At 44.4% G+C, this 22,523-nt stretch overlaps 1 protein-coding gene across 6 annotated transcripts in view; it reads right to left on the bottom strand.

Moving 5' to 3' along the window:
* zfhx3 (zinc finger homeobox 3) overlaps positions 1–22,523 on the bottom strand; it is a 210,335-nt gene that overhangs the window by 90,292 nt on the left and 97,520 nt on the right. For all 6 annotated transcript variants that reach the window (XM_039794348.1, XM_039794350.1, XM_039794352.1 and 3 more), the window contains 2 exons: positions 1,114–3,621; positions 404–983 (listed from right to left, as the gene is read on the bottom strand). In XM_039794348.1, coding sequence (XP_039650282.1) covers positions 404–983; positions 1,114–3,585 — 3,052 coding nt within the window. In that variant the 5' untranslated portion in view covers positions 3,586–3,621. The remainder of the gene's footprint in view (positions 1–403; positions 984–1,113; positions 3,622–22,523) is intronic.

Raw genomic sequence — 22,523 nt, forward strand, 5'->3', positions numbered from 1 at the left:
AAACTTGTCTCAAATGGATTATCTCTTTTTCAACTTTCCCTCTTTATATTTCCGTGACACTCTGCTTGTAAAATGAGAGAATTATGTCAAGTTCACCAGGACAGGCATTCCTTAGGGCATATAAAAGAAAGGCAGTCGCCAAAAGTAAAAAGTGGTGATATACCTAGCATACATAGCAGTGGAGAGGGGAAATATGTAGATATTCTTGCTCATTATTTTGTTACCAGAATAAAAAGTGAATGGCATAAATGTTCTGTGGTCCTGTAAATTGATACATTTGAAATCAAGATCAAGTTGTACTGAAACTGATACATAAAAGAAATATCTCTGAACTGTACTTAGTGATTTTGTGGCAACTAGGGGGGTTTCTTAGAGCAAAAGAGAAGCAACAATTGGGGCTCACCAAGTGCAGGGGCCAGGGCGGCCATGTTGGGATCCAGGTGAAAGCTCCCCATGAGAAACTGGGCCTCAGCCCCAGCTGGGTCGATCTTGAGGCCTGGTGGAAGGCTCATGTTCTGGGTCAGGTAATATTGGTAGAGCTCAGCCTCAGAAGGTGAAGGCATGGCTCCCAAGCCAAGTCGGCCATGCTGCATCTGAGTCACATTCTGCTGGAGCAGCATCATGTTGTGCATGTGCTTCTCACTGGTCATGTGTATACGCAGGTTCCGTGCCACATTGGTCTCGTAGTCACATACCTCACACCGCCAAGTAGGTTTGCTCTTCGGCTTGGTCGGGGAGGGGGCCCCACACGATACAGCCATATGGGTGGAGGACTGTGTAGGATGGTGGTGAGGAGGGTGATGGCTACTGGCCTGGGTCACTGAGGGGACAGCCACCACTCCTCCTGGGGTATGTCCAAACACCTGCTCCTGCCCAGTGCCAATGGTGCCTCCATTCTGTAGTGTCTGCATGTTGTTCAGGTGCTTGTCCGACTGCATGTGGATACTTAGGTTGCCCTTTGTGGTGGTTGAGTAGTTACACACCTAGATAATATAATAGGACATTTAAATATCAGTTCACATATTACATAAGCCTAAATGGCTCAACAACATAAAAACACTTAAATTGCAACCCCCCAAAAATCAAGCATTGCCACATTTCTTTGCTACATACCTCACACCGGAAGGGCTTGTATCCACAGGTATAGCTTTCTCCACGAGCCAGACGAGGGTGGCTCTGACCACTGGTGCAGTACGAACAGGAGCCTCCAGAGTCTGGGTGCTTCTCTTTCATGTGGGCCTCCAACGTCTGCTGGTACTTGTAATGCCAGTTGCATTTTGGACACTTGAGTGTCTTGCATGAGTTGCGTGAATGCATCATGGTCATGTGACCACCCAAGGAACGTGAAGAACCCAAAACAGTGTCACATTTAGGGCATTCTACCCCACTTCCTCCGCTGCCACCAGGCCCATGGTTCTGTGAACACTCACCCATCCCTGTTATGTCACAGGAGCCCCCTGGGAAGAGGTTCGAGTGGCCTTGAGATGAAGGGTGGAGGTGATGAAGATGGTGGTGCATGTGGTGATGGTGCAGAAGGGCTCCATTTTCCTCCTCTCCATCTGCCGAGCAATCATTTGGTTCTGGAGCTGTGGCACTATCTCGATTGGCACTTTCATCAGCAGCAGCATTGGAGGACAGAGGAGAGGAGGAAGTGCCAGCAGTGTCATCATCGCTCCTTCTGACGGCAGCTGCCGCCATTGCCGTGGGAACAATGGGTCCCTGGCAGTTAAAGCTCAGAGGGAGCTCTGAGGTCCTCCCCCCACCGTCTGCAGCTAAACCCACTTTCTTGACAGAGGAGGAAGTGGAAGCAGGGTCTTTGCTGTTGAGTGTGGAACTGACTGCAGAGGTGCAGGCAGAAGGCTGGAGAGCGCTACTAGGCATTAATAAAGGAGATTTGGAAATGCTTTGGTTTGAGACAGCTGGTTCCCCCGCTTCACCCCCGCCGCTGCTACTGTTACGACCACAGGCCTCTGCAGTGCTTTCTGCCTCCACCTCGTCTTCGTCCTCCCCTAATAACAGTTCCTCTTCTTCTTCCGAGCCCCCCATCTGGCTCGATAGGTTTTCATGTCCCTCATTGTCCCCATCCTCACCCTTACATGCCAACTCTTTCCCAGCAGGCTCCTCTGTTCTCCCTCCCTGATTGGGCAGGGCACTGGAGTCTTTGGCAGAGCCTGGGGATGAGGTAAGAGAGGATGCTTTGGGAATGCTCAGCCCTCCAAGAGAAAGAACTGAGCTTAGCGGGGTTTGTTGCTGCTGCTGTTGGTGGAGGCCAGAGTCAGAGTCTTTGTTGAGAAGGCTCTCATTGTCCCTGCTGCTGCTTCCAGGCTCCAAATGGACACCACTAAATGTACCATAGAAGCTCTGGCCAGAGTTAATGGGGAGCAGGGTAGGTGGCAGAGGAGTGCTCTTATTTTTTGGTTCCAGGAAACTGATGAGGGGCTCTTTGTCCTTCCCAATGCCCTGGATGATGGCAGATGCCTGTTTGTCTGCTAGCAGCTGCCGCTCGTCCTCACACAGTGTCATGCGGTGATCATGGACAGCATGAGTGGCAAAGGAACGCGCATAGCCAAAGGACAGCTTGCAGAGAAAACACATGAAAATGGGCTTACCCTTGCCATATAGGGCTAGCCCATCAAATTTGGAGAAATCCACGTTGTTGGGAACATCTTTGGATACACAGGACTTCTTGGCAGACCCATCGCTGTTCAGGTAATCCTTGTTGCTTTTGTGCCGCACATCGAAGACACGGAAACTGTGCAGGACAGGGCTGAGGCCTGCCATGGTTGAGGTATTGGGGAAACCTTGGTCTGAATTGCCAAACCACTTCCCGAAGGACGAGGCTATGTGGAACGTGTTGATGATGTGAGGGTAGACTGAGGATGAAGTCCCAGCAGGTTCCCCTGGTTTTCCTCCACTGGTGAGAGAGTTTGTGGGTAGCAGGTTGGGTACCATGCCCCCACCACTTTGGATCAACTGACTGAGGCTCTCTACGATGTAGGCTGAGCCATCTGGCTGGTAGACTATCTCTCCAGCCAGGTTCTCCACATCACTACTCTCCTCTTCCTCTTCCTCCTCTCCTTCCTCACTCCCACTCTCAGGTGCTCCCTGCTGTCGTGAGGGCTGATGTCGCAAAAGACTGGGCATGCCTCCTCCCCCTGTAGCCATTGGCACCCCAGGAAAGGGTTGAAGACTTGGGAAACAGCTGTCAATCTCCATTTCATCTAAGTCCTCAGATTCTTCCTCTTCTCCACAGCTTACTCCCTCTTCCTCTTCTTCCTCAAGACCCTCTCTTCTGGGATGCAGCTGGCCTGTGGCAGAGCTATCACGGTGGGCCTGGGGTGATGTCTGATTTGGCTGCTGCTGCTGGGACTGTAGTTCTCTCACCCCGTCATGAGGTGCACTGGGGTTTTGGGGTTGAGAAGGGTAGGGAGCAGAGAGAGACAGGGGGTCCAGGGAAGGGGCCTGGTTAGTGCAAGGGACCTGTGAGCTAGAGTGATCGTTCCAGGGCTGTGGTGGTTGCTGCTGCTGGGAGGAGCCGAGCCCATCGTCTGTCCCAGAAACCACAGGAGACTCACAGCTGTCCATGCTGATGCCTACATGAGGCGTTCATCGCATCCAGGCCTGCAGAGACACAAATTGGGAGGGACAAGAGGTTATTGTTGTATTTAGGATGTTAACATAGACACATATACATAAGCACACAACTCGTCATTTACTATGCAAATTATGGAAACTTAAATGTCTATATTTTCCAAAACATAATTACGTCTATTAAGAAAAGATCAGATACAGAAAATATAAAAGAGACCTTAGGAACCTTAATAGAAGAAAATCAAATGTATAGAGCATTGGGTGAGAGACAAAAGTCTGAGATATAATTGGAAAAAATGACACCATGCTCATTACACTAGATTAGGTACTTAAACACAATACCTGAGACAAGCACTAATAAGCCATCCATGATTCATCTTCCTGCCATATCAGGAAGGTACCATCTTTTATCTTCACCTTCCAAACAACACCCCTAATCTTATATTCTGCAAATCCTACATCCGTTTTTAATTAACTTGCAGTCAGAAAAAAGGAGAAACAGGCTAACTTAATGGATCAAATAGATTCCTTGTGAGATAATTAGACACTGAGAAGCCACCCATCAGCACATTGTACATTTACATAACTGGAAGAAAAGGGAAAACTGCATCTAAAAAAAGAAATTCTTAACAGTATCACCATTATCGCTGCATCTTCAAGTAGTGTACATATAAGTAGAATATAATACATGCACTATTGATATAGATGTGTATGAACTTTAACAAGAGCAATAAAAGGCAGTTTTTTTTAAGAGCCCAAAATACATAAGCTGGGTTGGGACTTCACTGCAGCTGTGTTTAGATCTTGCATCCAATAACCTCTACGCTCAGCCTGGTTTTAAACACTCCAGCCATCCTCCGCCTCTAAAATAATAAATGGCAGCTGAGCTTTCGGGAGCTGGCCATGCCCCGAGCATCTGAGAGGCCCAACACAGGCTGAAATTTAGAGCACAGAAGAGATAAAATGATAGCGCAAGATACTGCTGAGCTAATAATTTTATTAAAGGGATGCAGCCAGCATTGATTAAAGGGGGCAATCGGGCTGAAACCAATAACTCTGGGCTGCCCTTTAACCCACCAGCACTGAATATTACATGAGCAAAGTTTCCCGGCACCAAGCAATGTCCCCGTTGATTAGCACATTCACTGCTTGCACTTGATTTATTTACTTATTTACTTAGGGATGCAAATTTCAGCTGTGATCAGAATGGAGTCTACCCCCACACCCTAACATATTAACCACTGAGGGAGAGGAGGGATTGATAATGTCTGTCTGCCTCTTCATGAATGTCTGATGAAGTTCGACTCCCACACAACATACCTGAAACCTCTCTAGTCTATGTGCACTCAAGCTACAAAAATGATGGACTTCCTTTTTAAAGATGTGCTTTTGTGTTTAAACTTCAGAATCAGCAACAGCAGGCCAGAGGAGCATATTGTGGGCAAAGTAACAATACAAAAAGAAGCACTATAATGATAAATCAATGACTTTGGTTATATTTACAATATGACTGCAAAGACGATATAGATGTTATTGTCATAAATACCCGGGGACAGACGTTTCCTGTCAGTATGATCCAGCTGATTGTTTTGTTTACACACCACAGAAGCTAACCCTGATGACCCCTGCCTTGCTTTGCATATAAAATGAAAGATATTAGACTGGCTGGCTTATTAACAAGATTGCTTTATACAACCAGACATGATTTAGAGATGGCTGCCATACTGAGTGAGGGGATACTAGCCCTACTAGTCTGTATTTATTATCTGCTCCATTAATAAGAGTCTATGAGCTCAACAGCCATTTCACACAAATGGACTGAGGGCAGCGAGAGTAATGCAAGCAAAAAAATATGCCACATGTCAAAGAGACAGTGATTCTTCAAACTAAAAGCATGTGGATAAACTGCACAAAATGAAATGGAAAAAAGCAGAAAAGGTGACTGGTCTAAAACGACTGCCTCGAAGGAAAAGTCTCCATGCTTCACACTTTGTTCCTGTAATCTATTCCATCAGCCCCTCCTCCAGATTCCACTGCCTGTCTCGACCAGGCCTGAGAAACCATAGGCCCACATGCACAACTACTAGTTAAGATTGTTAGTTCACAATGACCTCGGAAGTTCTCTACTCTCATCTTTGCATGGTCTTGGGTCTGAACAGAGGGGCTACAGTGTACTAGTGAGTGTATGTACTCATCCATTCCTATTACTGTTGTAAGATACCTGAAGCAATTAGCAGTAGACAGGATAAGACGATGACTCTTGATCAGAGCTGGAGCTCTGAGCCAGCTTGGTGTGTCCACTGCTTACAGAAAACAGGATTGCCCTTTAAAATCAAGATGGTGTAATTCAATAACCTGCAGTGGTTACTGATGAGCAATGGGATTGTCTGGAGTCGGCAAGTCGCAGATGGGCCAACTGATATAACGCTGTTTGTCTCTCGGAGGTCTGCCTGGCTCAGTGACACCTGTTTAAAGCAGGAAAAGCTTTAATCTCTGGGAGGCACTAAACAAGTCGGGGAGACAGACAAAGAGACGCGGTCGAAGAAGAGGGGAAGTGGAGGCGGCCGGTGTCTCTGTGTGCTGACTGTGTTAATAACCACAAATCAAAATGATGGAGCAGCCCACTAAAGGTGACTACTGCTGAGTGGTATTATGCAATGTTATATACTGTAATATGTACAAAAGTTGTAATTTTCTTTTGCATACTGGCACTAGTGCTGATTGCACAAAACAAGTGATCCTGTCATGGCCTCTGCCCTTGTGTTGTATCGTAATTTTGAATGTGGGCCCACTGAGTTGACATATGCAGGCTGTATGCAGCCAAAACAAGCCTTAGCTGACAATACAAGATAATCAGAGGGAAGAAAAGGCTGGATTCCTGAGCTGATCTGAGGGAAAGCATGCCGACGCACAGATCCTGACTGTAGAACTCACACTCCTGCTGCCACCTGCCTTCAAAGGCTTTATGCCAGGGTCCCCCTGCTCTCTCTCCTCTGACAAAACAATAAAAAGTCATACTCCACCTCCTCCCACCACCCTAACAAAGCAGATAAGGTTGAACCTTGTGAAAAGGCATCAGTTCTAATGAACACTGTCAGAGAGTGGGTCTGGATGTCATTTGGTAGGAATAGAAAATTAGATAAGTTATAAGTTATGGGTCCTTTCATTAGGTGGGATTTACCGGCCAACTGAGGGAGGAATTAAAGGCTAAGGAACCATCTGATTATAAGCATGCCTGATCACCTGCCTGAAGGCCTGGCCTTGCCTCCAAAGGACCCTGCTCTCCAGGGTTTCCTGAGGGAATTAGCTGTTACTCAGCCCTCACTGTGAATACTCCTGGGCAGTGGGCATGATGCAGCCCTGACCCTTTACCCTTTATTGCATACAGTACACATCAACAGTGAGGGAACATCTCTTTTAAAAAACACAGTTTCTTAATACGCCTAGAGGACCCCTAACACACCAGATCTGATTTTCAATTGTCCCTCAGTGATGTTGCCTCTCTGTGCCTAGTCTCACAGAGCCTGGCCAGCCACCGCAGGGTAAGGGGCGCTTATTGGAAAATCAATGGCGTGAACGCTAAGCAAGTTACAGGAAGATGTGGGAAGGAAGGGTTCTTATTGATAAAGCAGGGGAAGGCCTTTGATGTTGCACTAGGGACATGCTCGTTGATGGGGGAACCATTGTAGTCCTCAGGCAAGTAAGGCCCAGGTTTATCTCCTAGGTTTGTTCCAATTAATCACCAATAAAGGCATGCATGCATTGCACTTTAAAGCATAAGTCCATTTTAAGGCCCGACATGGCTTAGTAAATTCTGGTTTTAATACTGTGCTCTTGAGGGAATTTACATTTCTAATACTGTTCTCTCTTTCAGCCTTTATCTATTCTGCTCTCTATCTTATCTACCCTCTTTTCTGCCAAAACTAACTGTAGCCTATATCTAAGACAATAACCTGATACTCAATTTAGGAATAACTATGCTACATCTGAGTGTGCAAGTTGGGTACTAAACTGGCAGAGAATTTACTGTACAGAATAAAAATGCATTAAATTATAAATATACTCTTTTATGAAATAATAAACAATACAGAGACGATGATTCAAGTCGTCTGAAAGGGAAAAATGCATATCATCTTTCAGTGCTATCACAGGGTCACTTTGTCCTGGAGTTGTGAGCCAAAAAAGTTAGTCAGCCACTGCCATAGACAATACACCATTGTAATTATATTAGGTACATGGAGTTCTTGTTCTCTTTGATCCCTAACACTGTAAATCAGACAATTAACCATGTGCAGCATTGTTGTTTATTGTGTGCTGTAAATATTCTGTCTGCTATTCTGCTAATGCAGACATAAGGCTGCTCCAGTATTGCTCCAACTGCAGGAGGCAAAAAGTCACCTCAGGTCGATGGCACTCAGCCTGTAAACAGGGCTTCCCGTAAAATCAATGATCTTCAGTAGGAGCTATCAGTCTGTGGAACAGAAATAGCCGTGGCTGTGTTGAGTCTGAGGCAAGGAAGAACAGTACTGTGTGTTTACATTGAGTCTGTGCTTGAGTCGTGGAGGACAGTCCATGGCATGTCTCAGCCATGGACCATATTTCTCAGCAATAGGAAAACTGAGGCATGCAGCCTCTGTCATGTTACAGCCAGTGAAAACCTAGAAGCATTAGGTGCTATAGAGACAAAACTGCAGATCACAGATTTCATGTTGTCTTGTATGTATACTTTATGCATTACACTATAGTGTTGGAACAAATATATCACTTACAGCTAAAATAGTCCTTGCTTATTACAATATGAGCAACTCAAAATATGCTGATTATTTTAGTTTCACTGCACTCAATTCTAGTAACCATTTTGAACTAGTAATACGGGCCAGAAAAGGCAAAATTGATTTGTTTGCAGTATCAACTGCCTCCTTTGTTAATAGACTTGAAATAGAACCTTGAAAATGATTTTACACTTTACGCAACACCATCAAATTCTGTTAATCCATTCCATATTGCAGAACGGAAGAAAAGTGATTTAAGACAGAGCAGCAGTGAAATCACAGTGCAGAACTGTATGGTACTCAGTACTACACAGGACAGTCTGAATAAATGATCTGATTGGAGCTCAGCTAACTTCTAAAACCCTCTAGATGGGATTTACACATGGCACTAGAGTGTTTCCTCAGTTTTGGAGGGTGTGATGGAAACAGTGTGCTGGTGTAATTAGAAGTAGTTAATTAGCTGTGGGTTAATTACTGGGTTGGTGGAAGACCTGGTGGGGTGGCAAAGCAAAGGGAAGCAGCGAACACACAGCAGGAAGCTCCCAGTCTCCCACCAATTAGCAACCAGCATGGGGGGGGGATTCTGTGGTATACGAGGAGTACAAATGTGAGAAGGCTCATATCATTTCACTCAAACACACGGTATGCACTCGTACACAGTGGAGTGTCTGTGAAATTGCAAGACAGATAGAGAAGGAGAGAGAGAGACAACTTCAAGTCGTATCTTTCAAATTCTTATCAGATTATTTAGATACACATCCCCCATTTCTGCTCAATTTTAGACCAACAGAAATGGATATTGAATGATTTGCAACAGTCTGACATGGATCCTCACATCCTTTAGCATGCAGTGCTGACTTTCCCATAGTGTGGAATGCAGAAAGGCTGAGAGAACACTTGATACTTTGTACACTGGTCCGTCTGGCACTAATCAATCAGAAGTCAACACACTGATTAAGATCCTTGGAAAGACTTTTAAATGTAAAATATTTCAAAATCCCATAAAGACATATGTAGATATACAGTATGTATAACTTAGTATGTATAACTGTGTTTCCGTTTGCAGATTAGCAGGAAATAGAGAGGGAAGATAGAGAGATAGAGAAAGTGAGATTGAGATATAGAGCTGGAGAGAAAGTGAGAGAGCTAGAGACACATGTCCAATGAAAGGTCAGGGACAAGGGGGGAATGTGCTGATCAAAGTCTTTGAGCCCCAGGACCTTCATTTCTACTAATTATCAAATCTAGCCCTATTTATATCTGCGGGAAGCAGACGTTCTCTCAAGAGAGGATGGAAGTGAAATCTGCTAACTACAGTGCTTTCGGAGCTTCTGTTTGCACTCACTCCTTTACATTTGTTCTCTAGTAACAGGATGAGGATGGTAGAGGGGGGGTTAAGAGAACCGATGACCACAACTTATTTGGGAATGTTGTTATTAAGGTAAAGGACAGAACACTATGTACAGAAGACTGTAAGGCTGGGATAAATGGGAAATTTCCCACCTACTTTTCGTAGGTGGGAAGCTCATTTATGTTGTAGTAGAAAATGATTGCCTAAAAGCCAAGATCACATGGCCAAGCCATAAACACACACACACACACACACATATACACACACATACACATACACACACACACACACGTACACGTACACACCTTCCCGCAGCGCTGCAGTTAAGGCAAGCACACCACAAACACAGTTGTTAAAATGATCAATACCATTGAAATATTAAACCTTAAGAAGCCGCATTATTGATTGGGAGCCCAATGATAAAACGGTTTATTATCACAATTGTGGTGCTTTATGTAAATGTTTTGGAGAGACCATCAGCATCCAGCAACCAATGGGATGTGGCTAAATTTGACTCACACACACACAAACACACACACACACACACACACACACACACACACACACACACACACACACACACACACACACACACACACACACACACACACACACACACACACACACACACAGATGTCATTACCACTACTTCTACTTCCATTAAGGATAGCTGACACTGATCAGCATACCAAGCCCCTGTTGACAGAGAGACAGGAGAAGGGGGATCTGGCCCCACAGAACAACATGGTAGCTCGGGGATGTGGTCTAAGGGATCTCCAGCAGGCATGACAGCAAACAGGAGAATACAGTGGAGCAGGATCCAGGCTCCATGCAGGGATCATGCCCTAACAGACAGATATGGGACATGGATAACATGTCTATAATCCTGGGCCTTTCTGTGTAATCTGGAAAACAAATACCTTAGTAATGACCCAGTCCTGCACCTGGTAAAACACAGGGTTCACAAGCACCTGGAATTAGACAAATATCCACTGCAGAGCATTCTTAAAGAGACACACTCCTTTAGCAAAATGCTTAAGGGAGTTTTAGCAAACAACATATGAATTAATGGTGTATTTTCTTAGAAAAAGACTGTCCACTGAGCTGGACTATACAGCAAAAAGAAAACAGCAAATCTATAATGTGGTTTAAGTAGGTAAGCACCCTTATGGCCAACCCGATAATCGGCCGTCGGACAGCCTGGCGAGGTCAGTGACTCAAGTCTGTTCGGTGTGTTCTGTGCCGTCGTCCGTCGGAGGAGCTGTCGGCCTTCATTTTGGCCGACTTGACTTGCTGGGTCGGAGGGCGGGCAGTCGGTGCTAAACCGGAAATAACGAGCGGGATGAGTGACGAACGCCTCTCAAAATCTGACGAAAATCTTTTAAACTGACCTTTGTTGATCTGAAATGAAGACAGATTCAGAAAGTCTATGGCCTATTTCTCGCTTAAAATGTTTTCAGAAACACGTTTCAGTGAACTATTTTCGTGAAATACGAGATTGTATTTCGAACAAGCCGCCATTACTATCAGCTGGAGAATCCAGACCCACGTGACGCGTTGTCATTTCTGGGTTTTCATTTTTTGTATTATGTCACGTGCACGCGTGTGTTCCAAGGCACTTTTTGGGCCTCGGGGAGCCGACTGATCAGTCCGACTGCCTTTTCTGCCGACGGTCAACCGTCAGGTATGTGTGTCAGGGGCTTTAGAGGTGCATGCAGTAGTATGATGAGATGAGGTAAGTCACACAGAGGCTCAGCAGTGCAGCAGTGAGGCAGTGCCAGAAGCCGAGGGTTAGGCCCAGTGTTCAGTTAAGTGTCTAAACCTGAGGAGGGTGATAAGATCCCTTTTAGAAGCAAACCATGTGAAGGCCAAATGAACCAGGAAACCTGAGTAATGTGGGTGAGAGCAGAGATGTGGAAAGTCATGCTGTGTTATGTGTGGAAAATGGAAACTTACTATCTCTTTTATGCACCTCACACTGAGGAGTGGTGCAGTCCTGTATCCATGCTTGTGTGTGCCTGCCCCCCCACACACACACACACACACACACATACAGAGGGATTAGAGGGTGTCCCAGTGAAACCATTCTGTGGAAATTATTTCTTTGCAGAAAAAAAGGCATGAAAGCCAATCGTGACCTGGCCTCTAATTCTAGAGTAGGATATCCTGGATAAATAATTAGAGGGTTCCTTTGAAGACCCTGCACAGCCGAACCATTCACTCCCCACTTCACATTTGCTAAAGTCATTAATGACAAAGATTTAGAAAAGGAAAAGCGAAAATCTTTCTGGTACACAAATACTTTTTTTTTATGAGGCCTGGCCCAAATTCCTCTCTGCTTAGCTGAAGCCCTTATCCTGGGAAATAACTGCACCCGTTTTAAACAATAAACCTCAGGGGAGAAGTGTTTTCTATGCCCCCTCCGCCCGCTGAATTATGAGAGTTAATAAAGCTAAAAGAATAATGTGCCCTGTGTTTTAAAAGACGAAGCGAACAACAAATGTTGGGACACTGGATGTCAAAAGACAGTAAAATCAAAGCAAAGAAAACTCTAAAAACAAAGACTGTTTTATACTTTAGGATTACAAAAACAAGCCTGCTATGAATATTAAAAGGATCCCTTCCTAAATGAACATCACTGACTTATTATACATGGCTATTCTTGTGCCACAGTGGCATACATCTCCAGTTAGTACAGCATGTGCCACTTCTACAGTGAGCTGTGTGGCTAACCATGATTATTTAGTTGGAATAAGCAAGGGGGAAATCTGACAGGTGGAATTACATAAATCACATTCAGATTACTCTCATTACCAACGAAGAAAGAATAGACTCGCCAAAATTGTATTTTAGATTCTACTGCATACTTGTGGAACATCTTCATTGAGACATAAAAAGGAACAATAATGTGTCTTTGGGAAGACAAGCCCACTGTGCGCTAGTTTACATGCCAATGGGATGCCGAATCTTTACACTGGCAGTTTATAAACAGAGCACTCATAAATCAGATCTTGATGCAATCATCATCTTAAAAGGAGAGCAGAGCTTGCCCTACAGTTTACAAGGACAGACTCCAAGGCAAACCTTGGAAGGTGATGTGCATTCCTTCTGAGTAGAGCAGTGATGAGGAACTGTCAACAGAAGAAAAGGGAAGAAAAACAAAAAAAAGAAAACAACTTGTTAAGTGTATAACAAGGTGGCCTGGAGGGCAATGCTGAAAGACACCTCAGCGCTTGACTCTGAAGTGTGCGAGGAACATCAAACAGCATTTCTGTAGCTACGTTGAGCACTGACAGAGCCGACCACGGTGTTCAGAGACCCTTGTGTGAGGAAAAGTGCTACAGTTTGTCAGGAAATAAAAAGGTAAAATGTGACTAAAAGACAACAGTTCCGCATGCGGAAGTAATCATAAATGTTCATATGCACAAAATCTGAGTTCTGTTCTGAGCCACAGACCTCTGGGGAGACCTGTCTAACATGAGGGAAAGCTGCTGCCATCAAACTACAAAACGGAAACAGAATAACCCCATTCTAAAATGCCATTGCAAACAATGAAGCAGTTCCGATTAGACGTCCAGCCCTGAGTTGTATAGCTAGAAGGTGTGTGTGTGTGTGTGTGTGTGTGTGTGTGTGTGTGTGTGTGTGTTTGGTGTGTGTGTGTGTTTGTGGCACATAGAGAGATCAGGCTTGGGTGGCAAGCATGGCCCACAGAAGGAGAGAAACTGGAAAGAGTCAAAGCATCAGCTGAAAGAAAATCAACAAATACATGACCATTAAAGCTGTTGGCAGCTCAGTGCTTGCACTAAAACTTGGCACGGTGGTGTCCCAGCACTTTGATCTGTAGAAGCAGATGCCCATGTGCTGGAAACGCATTCAAAAATTCTATCTCTATGAGTAGGGGAAAACACACATAGGAAACAGACCAATTAAAAGGTAGGGAGAAGCAAAAACTTGTGATATTTTAAGAAATCCTTTTCCTCTCCTGGCCTGGTCTGAGTGTTGTGACAGCTACATTGCTGTGGAGCTATATTTGAGAAAGACCAGGCTTCTGCGCCTCATCTACACACACATACACTGCAGCCCTTGTTCATCTGCCTTAATGAAATGGCCACATGCCTCCTCTCATCCCAGAGCTGCTTGCACACTGTAGCACCTGGTAGATATAAATCAGCCCTACTGAGCTGTATTTGGGAAGTAAGGCATTAAGCATGACATGGGCTGTCAAAGTTCAGATTGCGCCGCCCGCAACATCTAGTTGAACCGCTGCGAAACAGACCCGAGACCAAGAAGCGGGCCTACCATCAGCCTCTTATCTTCTGCCTCCCAGCTCCACATGACATGGCTGCCACATCTGGGCCCCAGCTGGGCAGCCTGCTGAGCACAGTGAAGTACAACCCAGGCTGGGTAGGGTAACACTGGAGCACCCACGCTACATGGATTCATGGGAGCAGCAGCCTAAAAACAGTCAGGATTTAAATGGGTGTTATTTGCTGCCATTTATCTTTGGGCTTTCTTATCTGTGAGCTTCTGGGGCTTGTGGGTATTATTATAGTTTTTAAGTGGTGTAGGATCTATTTATGAGCAAGGAGATACAAGTAACTTAGTGCAGGTTTGTTATGTGAGCATACTATATGTGTTGTGTTGTGTGTGTGTGTGTGTGTGTGTGTGTGTGTGTGTGTGTGTGTGTGTGTGTGTGTGTGTCAGTCATGTGAGCTAGGGGTCTGAAGGTCAAACACTGCAAGAGAACCCACACATTCCTCCAGAGGACAGGCACACATCTTAATGCATGTGCATGTAAAGGTTTGCATTGACTTAGATGCATGCATGTGTAAACATATTCAACTAGCCAAAGCTCCAGTTTTCTGCCACTCAGTCTACCCCTGAGCTTTATACTTGAATATCAAATATATTCTCAGACAGATACACAAGACACAAAGGCAGGAAGACAGAGCACTCAATAAGAAAAGCTCTATGAAAAACAGACTGAAAAGGGACAAACAGAGCGAAAGGGTGAGGATAAAGAATTATCATCTGGGATTTGGTTGTGGGGTTACACAGATGGGGATGTCTTACTCTTCTTATGTAGAAGTTACAATGGAGAGCTGAGGTGGAGCGAGGGGGTTGAGTAGAAGAGAGAAAAGTACAGAGAAGAGAAAGAAGGAAAAGGAGATGGGGTGACAGTGCAAGAAGCCCATGTTGAACTCAAGCATACAGTCATTTACATTGCTAGGTAATTAGCTTCAGGTTCAGGGGCTGAAGCCAATGACAGATGCCTCTAGCAGGGAAAAAGCATGCATGTGAGGAGGACCACAGCATTACTCTTATGATACATAACATTCATTGATTCAATCTGTCAGAGGGAGCATGTGTCAAGGGTATAAAAACTGCTATGTGTACTGTACAGAATACAAAAATCCATTCATGGATTTGAGGTTATCTTTGGCAGAGGTAAGTAAAGTAACAGAAAACCTGATTCAAAATGTGGGGAAAGAGGATGAGACCCTACAACTGACATTTACTGGATGCCTCCGTGCATTACATTACTGAGGACTTATGAGGCAGGTGACAGGAATGACCACAGGATGAATATTGAGAAAGAAGCAGAAAACATAAGGCCACATATAAATAACGGCAAAACACATTTGTATAATATTTACATATAATCATAAAAACAACAACCATGATATTAGTTTTCTTCACAGGGATATAAACCTCACTCAGTTGCAGCAGATTCAGCACTGCCTAGTGGTCCTCCAGAGCTGCACATTTAATACACATTTAATTAATGATGTCATTGTTTTGACATTGAAAGACCACGCCAGCAAACAAGATAAACAAGATCTAACTCTGGAAAGAGTGCTATCAGGATACTAAAGGAAACAGAAAGCTGGGAGATCACAGACAAAGCACTTTGAATCTTAACCCTGGGCTCTTAGACAGCTCCATTCAATCCCCCCCATACGGTGAGGGAACATTTTAGTCACAGCACCGAGCTGTTAGCTCTGCACCAAGATCTGTGTGTGAACACACACGCACCCACATGTAAGGTAATATGTATGCATGTGAGACTCAATAGCAGCCAGATATAGTGCCATATTGTGAATGAATTCTCACTATGGAGTGGTGAGTTTCCACTCAGGCTGCTATGCCAGTGTACTGGGCATAGCTGAGAGTCTTTACACATGCCAACTAGAACTGGGAATGAAGCCATAAGGCTGGGAGGACAGACATATACACCGGAAAACACACATACACACAAACAAAATCCACCACATACCAAAGATAGAAACAAAGCACAAAAAAAATAAGACAACAATAGAAAAATACCCACTCATTCATGTAAGCATGAGAAAACTTGTTTATCCACGTTTTGTGCTCACCTTCTTGCTCATATGCTCTGAAAAAACGTGTTAGCAAAGAGGTGAGAATTCGAGCGGGGCCAACTGGCTCACCCTGAAAGTTCACGTCGAGTGGCACTACAAATTACAAGTTGACAGCTTAAATAATCCCCTGTATGCGTTTCTTACAGTGTATGAGCATGTTGGAGTTTGCTAACACAACTGCCTCCTGACAGCTGTTCTGATGAGGTATTTACATGTCAACTATTATCTCATTCAAAACAAAATAACAGTATATACGCTCCCTCGAGATACACTGACCAGCAAATGCCCCAGACCAGCAACTATGTTGTCAATGGTAGGTCCCTCTGCCCCATCTCTAACAGATGCCCCCATATTTGAGCTGTGAGGAGGGAGAGTGATAGGGGCAGTGTAAGACGAGAGGGTGACTAATTGGTTCATAACCTGTAATTGGGGAGATGTAATTGGAGTGGACTCACAGATGCCAGGTGCACCTTGAGGAGGTGGGGCAGCGGTTTGCCCTTTGACTGGCTATAAGGGAGTGAGTGCGTGTTTGTGTGTGTATGTGTGTGCAAAGGGCTTGGCAGGATTAGATGTGGGGGGAAAACAACACTTCTATTGCAAGGGCCCCAAAGAATATAGTTTAGGAGTGGCGTGTGCCTATTAGGTCCTTAAAACCAAATGAAAGCGCATGCTGTGAAACCTGTCACAACACAGCACAGCCACGCCCAATGAGAATAGACACACAGATATAAGTACAATACACACACACACACACACACACACACACACACACACACACACACACACACACACACACACACACACACACACACACACACACACACACACACATATACAACAGCTTCATGTCCACTGGCAATTTTTTCAATCCATTGCTGGGAGTAAGAAATCTGCAGCTCAACATTTTCTCATGGTTCACATGATGGGTCAATGTAATCAATGTGCTCATGGCCCACCTAGCCAATACAACACCTCTCCCAATCAATGTAATGGGGGCTGAGTGTTAATTGGGACAGAATAAGAGGAGGGTGGGTGATGGAGTGCGATGCGCTTTTTGCAGAAGCATCAGAAATGCTGTAGAGGGTTTAATGAAAGCTGCTTAATGTTGACAGTGTGCTTGTTTAATCGCTTTGTTAATAAATGTTTTTGTACAACAAAACAAAGCGGATAGTGTGTGTTAAAGTGTTGAGAGGGGGGTAATTGCAGGAACATCTGTTTGTCCTGCCCATCACCATATGATTATCGGTAATTAGCCGCAGCGCCTGCAGTTGCATAGGTGTGGTCATGCATTCCCCTCTTTGGGCAGGTCTGGAGGACCCATAAAACACACTACCTACCTCTTGTCTCCTGCTGCCAGTCCCCTTACCTTCCTCATGAGTCACACACTTATCTGCAAGTAGGCCTCTCTAACATGAACCATCTTAGAAACTCACGCTACCAAACAATCACGTATTATATTACAAGGCTGCGCATAAAGCTGTATTATTTGTTAGGGAAGAATGATACAAGACAGCACCAAGTGTTGACTGGGGATTGGAATTAAATGAGAAAAGGTTTACTGTGGCCAGTGTTCACTGTTCAATGTTTCCTTTGCAAAAAGTAACGTAAGTAATGCAACAATAGGGTTTCCTAGACACTGAGCTCAATCATGAGGACATACTCTGGCCTTTACATTCTGCTTTGAACAGGACTACAGGATCCACTTCAAACAGAAAGCAAATCAACTCCTCTCCACTCAACAGCCATAATTCCATTTATTCGGGGGAAACACGTGCTAAAGATGGCGATGAAAAATACATCTGCCTTGTAATGTGGGAAGATGTTTTTGCTGTTTATAGGTAGAGTAACTGAGATGTGATGTATCATAAATTGTTAAAAACATGCAAGTTTCTTTTTCGCCATGCATCTTTTGATGAAAATGGTGGTGAACTTCTACTGGAGAAATTAACAAATTAGACAAAGACAATGAATGAAGTGAGACAGTGAGATGGGTAGGTGGAGAGGTGTTACAGAATCAACCCTTTACCCAGCTTGCTTGGTGCATGGTTGCTTTTTCTGATGAGAAGCTGCAGCTGACCACTGAAAAACGATGTAGAACACAGGAAAAACCTGCCTGACAGATATTCGGTCTGTCAGCTAAGTGGAAGTAGGAAGTGATGGTAGTGGAAACAGCCTGTACCAGAGTAAAGGATGTTTCCCTTGTGTTGCCTGTTGTCTCACCCTGTTTATACAGGGCACAAGGTTAGTCAACGTGGCATCCAGCCCAGAAAACTGCTGCACCACACACGGCACTACAAGGTTCCACTTGTTATGTGAAAGTCCTACATAAAGACAATCACAAATGTAGTTTTCCTTAAACATTTTTGGAAATAATTAGTAATAAATAAAACACCTTTTTAGCATTGCAAACTCCATATCAAACCCCTTCACCATGACCCATCTGAACCATTAGCTGGAAGTGAGGACATGTGATGGAGATGTATTGATTTTCCACCATTTCGGTGTAATTTGGTGAAGATTAATTAACATTTTTCCTGGCTCTGCCTATCTTACTGACACAATGAACACTGGTGGGTCAGAGGAAGGTCTTAAGTCAGGACACAGTCAGTCCAAAACAAGGTGGCCCCTGCAAGACCCTGGCCTACCCCCAGCCTCTAAATTACCTAGGCTGACACCAGGGAGGGAGAAGCATTGGCCCACTTTAGCTCTGTACTCAGGCCAGTGGCTGAGCAGGTCAAGACCCCCCCATTAGGGAGCAGGTCAAAGCCACATAACTCTTTAGCTAAGGTGAGGGTCACTGCGATGCTCTGTCCAGCCAGGGTCAACCAGATGTCTCTGGCCACTGAGGTTCATGGCAATACAATAAAGTAATCAATCTGGCCACTGGACCCTGGTCAATAATATACTCCCAGGATGCAGAGGGTCACCACCTGTTCCCTGGCCTCTCCTTGGACTGTCCTGGCCTCCTGAAGTGCTTAGGTCTTACATTTCACTGTCCTGAAGGGAAACTGGAAGACCACGGGGGACTGTAATCAAACCGTGGGTATAACCAGGCGCTATAGCAATAAACCATGACAGGCATTATGTACAGGTTATCACTAGGCAGCAATGGGAAGAGACAGGCTTTTATTACTATAATGTGGACTAATATAGTCAACTTTGGTATCAGTTGCTATCCATTTTGTGGATGTTTTCCTCTGTAGAGGACACCTCCATTTACACAGACTAATATCTAGTATTTTCTTTGCAGGCAAATGTGTTGAGACTTTTTAAAGTGGATAAAATATCCTTTATCAGAGTACAGTCTAGACAAAGAGACATAGCTGGGCCATGAAATCGACACTCACCAATATGAACTGTATTCCCTTTGAGGAAGTCCAGACGTCCATTTCTATTATACTTCTATTGTACAGACAAGATCTCCACATACAGTGTATAGGACACGCAGGATATATTATTGTTAATACTGCTTATTCCTCTTTCTTCCTAATTTCTTTACAGTTTTTGTCACAGCACTGTTTTCCGCCCCCCAACCCGCCCCTTTTTGTTCTTTCCTCTTTGCCCTCTCATACTCGCCATGAATGGAGGCAGACAGCATCCTTGGCGGCTGCCAGGATGAGGCAGCAGTTAATTCTTGGCTGTCCTCCCTCTCTGCTTAAAGGCAGGTATAGAGTTCCCAACAGCTCCAGCTGGCTGGATACAATGGAGATCTCAGTGCAGGGGCAGAGTTCCAAGCAGGTGAACTAACCTCTCCTCCTTTCCCTTATAGTCCTTATCAGTCTTCCAGCAGCAGTGCCACTAACACCCCAACAGCTCAGACTGCAACAGAGTTTACCCTATCTTGCTCAAATTCCAGCCAACCCAACCCTTGAGTCTCACACCATTTCCTGGCTGACAGTCACTGTACCCCGCCTTGCAGAGAAACATAAAACAACAATGATAACATCTGAAATAGAATCTAACCAGCTAATGAAACCGTACAGGTGCATAGCCCAAAACACTGCTCAAATCTAATGGTATAAAAATGTAGTAAAATAATTTACAATGTTTATGTCTGAACACATTCATGCTTCCAACATGAGACAAGACCGGCTCATTTTGTATCTCCATCTTCTTCCTTCCTTCCCCCCCCGTCAGCTCTCTCCTGCCAACAACACGACATGTCATTAGGTAGTATAATCAGCATGCTATTTGCATACATCTGCTTTATTTTATTGATTGCTCCTCATTCGTTAAGATTCAGGGTATATAATTAATGACCAACCCCCTGTGCCACACCCTGGGGACAGCTAATTCCACTGCATACTAAGGGGATTTCAGCAGAGGGCACAAGTGGGCTTGTCACAACGGGCACAGGGCCAGTATCAGTCCCGGTCCCCTTCCTGCCTCCGGCTGTCCTTGGTTCCAGCCAGCTCCTCTAACAAGGAGAGCCCTTCCCGGGCCGTGTTAACTAAAAGGACAATTATCTTGAGAACAATGATGCTTTTCACAGGAGCTGTGTTGTCATTAATGCAGTGGATCTGGTTACAACAGCCAGCTTAAGCTAATTAAGGAATGCTATCTGTGGACTCTCATTGCTTCTTAATTAAGTCAGATTCATTTCAAATTTGATGACAGTCAGTCACTTTTTTTGGAAGTGGAGGGAGGTTGTTTTACTTTTGAATTGTGTTTGAATTTACTAATTTGGTGAGTTATTTTCATGTGACAAAAAAACTAGCACTTAGCTGCACTGCACTTAGCCAACAATTGTTTCATAGTCACATAAAACAGGTTATATTTCATACCATTTGTCTGTCACACAGCAAATCAAGGGACCTATAATAATCAAATGTAAATAGCAGTAATGCCAAAAGCTGCTGTTAATGAACAGTAAGACATTGCCTTCCCTGTCTGACTGTGGTCATATAATGATTTCACTCTGTGAAGCCTCAGTCACTATAAGCCTTGAGTTTCTCCTGTCACAGACACCATCTAGACCCCACTGTCTCACCATCCTTCTCCACCATTAACAGCGCATTGTGATTAGAAATGGTTGACTGACTGACTGACTGAGGGACAACCTGAATGCTCTGGGAACAGTTGCTTTCCAAAAAGACAGCTGACTCTTTCTTTCCAAGGAGCCTGCTGACCTTTTACACAGGAGAGGGCTGTTAGTCACCAGTCACTCAACACTGACTGACAACATGGGGAAAACTGAATGAGAGCGGGAATGGTTTGGTGTGTGTGTGTGTGTGTGTGTGTGTGTGTGTGTGTGTGTGTGTGTGTGTGTGTGTGTGTGTGTGTGTGTGTGTGTGTGTGTGTGTGTGTGTGTGTGTGTGTGTGTGTGTGTGTGTGTGTGTGTGTGCGCGCGCGACAGAGAGAAAGAGGGAGAAGTCAGAGAGTTCTGACTGTGTAAGATACTGCAGAATTTTTCACATCCTTGGTTGCTCTCTTAAGACAGACTGACACATGTGCAGAGGTTAAGATGATACATAAGCCCATTCAAAGCCATTGCATATCCTATCTAATAACACATACTTACTGCTGTCTCAGGACTCCAAGACAATAGCTCTGGTTTACGGATGACATGCAGCTTGTCAACCAATCATGTGCAACCCGGTATTATAAAACACAGGCTTATGTATTTTTGGTATCTAAGGGGTGTGTGGTGGTTCACGTGGGAGAGAGCAAATGTGTAAACACAGACACACATGAGCGCAGAGATCTAGTTTGGCAAGTATATAAGTCCTTACTTGCTGGGTATTGTGAAGGAGGTTACAGCTGTTGATTGTGATTAAAATGTAAACAAAAGCTGAGTTCAGAGAAAGGGCGAGCATGTGAGTTTGAGGGTTGATCAACTCTCACAGTCCTCCACACCCAGTTAAAAAAGAAAAAAACTCATTCTTCACGCAGCCTACATGGCTGGGCAACTTTAGAAAGACATACACCCATAATGTACAGTATACATACAGTATACATTGGGAAATATACATTTTGTCTTGTGCCATTTTTTTTTTTTAGGCAAAATGTGCCATATTCAGGAAATGAAAAATAAAAACATAGCTTCTACCAAACCTGGCAAAACCATCTGCAAGATTCCAGGAGGCTTCTCCTGAATGAATACATCAACTCAAAATGAGGATTCATCTCCTCTCTGTGGTGCCCATGACTGGGCTCATCATGACCCCATCGTGACAGCTCTTCGCATCAACAGCAGCGCTGCTTCTTCCATTTACCCTGCTTTTAGCCTCTCAACAAGAAAAATGTACTGTTGTAAGTAATCCTTGTTTGTACTGACCGCAATTGATTGGGTAATCCTGGTTTAACATGCACTAAAACCAGTGCTTAAGAATCTATTAGAAGGGCTAGCAGCTTAAAGAGGCAGGATCTATCTAATGTTGACTTCTAGATCTGTGTTTCTGTGCCTAGAGGCTGGATGCGTTTGAT

The sequence above is a fragment of the Perca fluviatilis genome, chromosome 3, assembly GCF_010015445.1.
Source record: "Perca fluviatilis chromosome 3, GENO_Pfluv_1.0, whole genome shotgun sequence".
Taxonomy (NCBI): domain Eukaryota; kingdom Metazoa; phylum Chordata; class Actinopteri; order Perciformes; family Percidae; genus Perca; species Perca fluviatilis.